The sequence below is a fragment of the Penaeus monodon genome, chromosome 40 (genome assembly GCF_015228065.2).
Source record: "Penaeus monodon isolate SGIC_2016 chromosome 40, NSTDA_Pmon_1, whole genome shotgun sequence".
Lineage (NCBI taxonomy): Eukaryota > Metazoa > Arthropoda > Malacostraca > Decapoda > Penaeidae > Penaeus > Penaeus monodon.
In genome coordinates this window covers 29,733,032-29,737,958 of record NC_051425.1, presented here as the reverse complement: position 1 = coordinate 29,737,958, position 4,927 = coordinate 29,733,032, and the positions used below count along the sequence as shown (strand labels likewise).

General features: G+C 39.1%; 1 protein-coding gene across 1 annotated transcript in view; it reads left to right on the top strand.

Annotated features, from left to right (window-relative positions):
* LOC119598109 (eukaryotic translation initiation factor 3 subunit D-like) overlaps positions 1-2,144 on the top strand; it is a 19,336-nt gene extending 17,192 nt beyond the window's left edge. Inside the window, 4 exon segments of the mRNA XM_037947727.1 lie at positions 1-31; positions 897-1,089; positions 1,601-1,682; positions 1,878-2,144. The exon segment at positions 1-31 is cut by the window's left edge and continues 106 nt beyond it. Coding sequence (XP_037803655.1) covers positions 1-31; positions 897-1,089; positions 1,601-1,682; positions 1,878-1,888 — 317 coding nt within the window. The 3' untranslated portion in view covers positions 1,889-2,144.
* The last annotated feature ends 2,783 nt before the right edge of the window (positions 2,145-4,927 follow it).

Here is a 4,927-nt window from a genome sequence, read left to right as displayed (position 1 = left end):
TCTTGGCAGGCTCGGACCAGATCAAGTTCGGGTTAGTGGCTGTTTTATTTTGTTTTTGAATATATTTTTGAATGAAATATGTTGCTAGTAGTGTAGTATAAAATATTGTATGATTATTAGTGATTAAGTATAAGGCTAAGAGATACAAGTTAAAAATATATTAGATTTATTTGTTGAATTAGAAGATGAGAACTTAAAACCATACAAAATTAACACTACATGTGTAATGATGTATTTACACCTTACTTAACCACATGCCACCAGGGAAGATGCATAAAAAGTGGGGAAAATATTGTGCTCATTTTTTATTTTTTGTGAAATGTCTCTGCACATAGATGGCTCTGCTAGTGCTCAGCCACAAAGGAGTCAATTAGTAGACTTTGTTATCTTACCTGATTTCACCTTTCCTTGAATTGGCGGGAAAAACATGTTTTTTACAAATGCTATGAATATCAGTGCCATTATTTTTATTATAAACATAATAATTAGTATAATTTTATAAACATTAGTAAAATAAGATAACGTAAAATATTTTCATAGATCAAGGAAAAGGGTGAATGAGCGAAACAGGCAGTACTCGTAATTGGCGTATTGGTGATTTTGTACAAGTGTAGCCATCTCTGTGTAAGAACAATTAATAAAGTGAACTCACCGTGGGCATGGCATGTACATACATGCCATTTCCATTGGCAATGAGTTCATTCTAGTTCACCTTGCTGGACTTGAAATATTGTCTGTCGCTATTTAGGCTTTCCAGTATCCATAGATATCTATATATTAGACATATCTTGAAAACAACCTACTGTCACTGTTGCATCAAAGAAACAAAAGTAAATATATAAACATGTTTACCAGGTATATGCACATTATATTCATCCAATTTACACAAACTCCAGCTATGTGTCCCGTGTGAATGTGCGTGATTCAACCAAGCACATGATCCTGGGGACGCAGCAGTTCAAGCCCATGGAGTTTGCCAACCAAATCAACCTCAACATGGATAACGCCTGGGGTATTTTGCGTTGCATCATTGACATGTGCATGAAACTGCCTGATGGCAAGTACCTCATCATGAAGGATCCTAACAAGGTGGGCTAGAATTTTATTTGGTTAATATTTCCTCTTTTTTTGTTTTCTTCTTTTCCTTTCTTTCTTTGACTTTTTCTCATTTTTTCTGTGCTTTTGTACTATTGCTTTTCTTTTGTTGTTAATTTCTAATCCTGTTTAGACTCATTTTGTAAATACAATTTAAATTTATCTCTTTATATTTGAAATGTGTTTAATTATTTTTCATTATTACTGTTTTAGTCATGTCATCTTTATTGAAATGCACATATATGTGTAGAAAAAAATTAAACCAAAGAGAAATAGTTATTTTCTTGGTCTTTGTTAATGTTCATAGTTCCTTCCATGTGCCTGTCAAACCCAATTCTATTCATGTAATAAGAAGATGCAGTAGTAATTATAATGATTGTGATAATAGTGATAGTGATGATTATAATGATGAGATGGTGATGTTAATAGTGATAGTAATTATGATAATGATAGTAATGATAAAAAAGGGAATCATCGTAAGAGCATTTCTTTCTCTCACCTTCAGGCCATGATTCGTCTCTATGACATCCCGGACAACACCTTCGAGTCAGACGAAGAAGAAAACGAGAAACAAGGTGATGGTGAGGGTAAGCAAGCAGTTCCATAATGAAGCTTGTGTTTGCTTTTTATTTTGTTTCTTAATTTTTGGAGAGTGATCATTCCGTGCTAAAGAAAAGGCATGCTGTTGTTTGTTTGATAGTGTTTATATGCTGATGTGAATATAGAAAGTGTTTATATAGAATCTATATCCTCTGCCTTTTTTTCTTTTTTTTTCTTCTCAGGTGATGAGTAAACCATGAAATCTATAGGGGTGTCTCATATGAGCTGCCGCAGTTCCTCCTCCATTGCCACAGAAAAAGTAATTGTGTCCAGCATTGACGATAGAGATCAACCTGTCTAGCTGTTCCGTTTGGTGTATTTTATGCTGTATTTCATATTATGGTGCAAGTCCTTTAATTAAAAGATGCATTTTTATTATTTTTTTTCTTTTTTATATAATGATGTATAGAAGCTCTCATTAAATATTAATAAAGGAACTGCTTGGTTTCTAACTTGTTTTTTATATCCTAAGACTTAATGGCCAATGTAAAATTGTTTGGATATGCAAGCAATGCAAAATCATTGTTTTTTATTCGTTAGATTTGCATATATACTTTCATTCCTTCTATTTCACACTTTTGCCATTATGTCTGTCTCACTTTACTCACTTCTATCCCACCTATTCAGTTGTGTCTCTATACCTATCCTTTTCTTTTTTATGCCATTGTTTCTTTCCTGGCTGTCTCTGTCCCCGTTTTTCCTTTTAAAGAGGTGAGTTTTCGGGTTACAGACCAAAAAGAATTAATTCTGCAATTTCTAGAAAGAGAATTCTTCATTCACATTAACAACTACCAACTGAAAAAAGGTTATACACATTTGTAAATGGGCAGTTGTATTCTTAGATGAAGTAATGGATATATTTAAGAGAAAAGATGGAAAGGCACATATTCTAACACCAACTTGATGCATTTATTGTACGGTGGGAGAAAACAGTGGAGGAACATGACAGAATAAATGTAATGCACATTATTAGTTGACAACCTACACCATTATCGCTCTGAAGTATGATTACATCCCCCCCCCCCAATCCCTTGCTCATTGTTGTTGTGGGGGGCTTAGGAGGCGGAGACTGAAGCCCAATGTATAGGATCACCTGTACCTTGGACCTCGGCCCTCGCCACAACTTTTGCAAGATCTTTCCTTCTTCTTTCCTTTTCCTTTTCTGCTTCATCCCTCTGTCCACTTATCCAAATCATAAACTCCCTTTTTACTCGCTATATCCAGGGGGAAATGGCAACAGTGCCCTCTTCTGCCATATTTTGGTTCACAGGGCGATGTTAGCGAAGCAGAAAATGTTCAATGAATAAGTAAATAATACAATTATATTTTTCTGTATTATTTATAACTGGGGAAGGAAATTGCACAGTTCCAGAATACATCTCGAAGTGAAAAGAAGTTGTATTATAATAAATTCCGCCCACAAATCCCACTCCGTTTATTTTAAATCTCGCCTAAAACGAGTTTCCCTTGCTGAACATTATTATTACCACCATTGGCTCTGTTATTATTATAACTTATTACGTTGCCATCTTTATTATTACCATTGTCGTTTTTGCCATCGCCAGTTTTACATTTATGAAAGGAATTATCATCATACTACTGCCATTGTCATAGTAACTGTTTTCTTATTGCCATTCACTTGGTCATAGTCGATGTCATCTTCAATGATAATGACATTATTATTATTATAGGAAAAAAAGACAAGAAGCCTTGCCAAGAGGAGGACATGATACAAAGGCCTAAGCTTACCAATGTGTGTGTAGTGTGCCTGGCTGAATGGAATACATGGTTAATTGGAAAACAGCACCATGACAGCCGCGTTGTTATTGTTTCACAATGACTGACCAAGGGACTAATTCCCCATCGGCACTATCTGCCTTTTATCTAGGACATGCGCGCCCTCCACATCTGCAATCCATTAGTACCTGGGTGGAGAGATCTATTTCCTACATCTGTTCTTCTCTAAACTGTCACGTTACCTAGAGCCCTGCGTACCTTCTACTACAATGCCTCTCCAGAAGAGACTCCTCACCTCCTTGTTCTCAGGCTGCCCTACACTGTGGAGATTTACCCTCTTCGTCACCCCCTTCACCCTCTCAACTGCAGGCGTACTTTTCGCCAGTTAATCACACCATCGCAACCTGGTCTACACCAGTCCTCTCTCTACCTCGAAGATGAGCACCTACGATAATCCTGTACTTTGGTGAGACAGTCTCCTCAAGCGTCTGTCTCAACATGAATACGCTGAATCCGGGGGGAACCAACAACAGCGCCCTCTTCTGCCATCAGTGGGACACAGGTGAACCGCTGTAATTCGCATTGATAAATCAGCTTCATAATTTCAACTTCACCAGTTAATTTTTCTCCTCGATTCTCGCATCCTCCACCTATCTCCTTGTGCTGGCCACCCTTCGACTTGACCTGGTCTCCCTTTGTTTCTGTTCACCTGTCTTCACCTGTTCTGCGTTCATCATTTTGCTTCTATACACACACACCCCCCAATCCCTTGCCCGTTGTTGTCGTGGGGAGGCTTAGGAGGCGGAGACGGACCCAATGATGGGGAACTCCCCAGCCTTGGGACTCAGCCCTCGACTCAACTAATTTTGCATGGTCTTTTTTTCCTTCCCACTTTTCGTTTCTGTCCCTTCACCAAACCCTTCTGCTATCCACCTCCTAAGGTGTGAGAGCCGTGCTGAAAGAATGAAAGGCTGACTTTGTGCCAGTCCTGAACGGCCTGAGGGAGCCATGGGCACGGTATTCCCCTGATTTAGTTACCTAGCCCTTACCCCTCAAGGGGACCCTGAGGGGTGGACTGTTTTTATCCCCAACATAACCCAGGCTTACCATGGCTAGTAATGAAAACATATCCCCATTATTAGGGGCAATGAGGCTTGCCCCTTTATCAAATAGCCCCAACGATGTAAACCCACCCGATTCCCTGACCCCAGGCTCTCCTTTGACCACGGCTCCGAACACTGCAATAACTACCCCCTCATCTATGCCTACTTGTACAGTAGCCAACAATCAACCCTTAAGGAACATTTCCACTCTCCCAGCATGCTCAACTTCAACACCTCTATCCCCACAACCTCCAACATCAACCACCCCATCCTCCCTTATTAACACCTTACAGCCTTATTACCCACCTCCCAATAACACTACCTCCCTCAACACTACTCCATCTTCGTCACGCCCCCGCCCTTCTACTACCCCTATCTCTACAACAATTTTG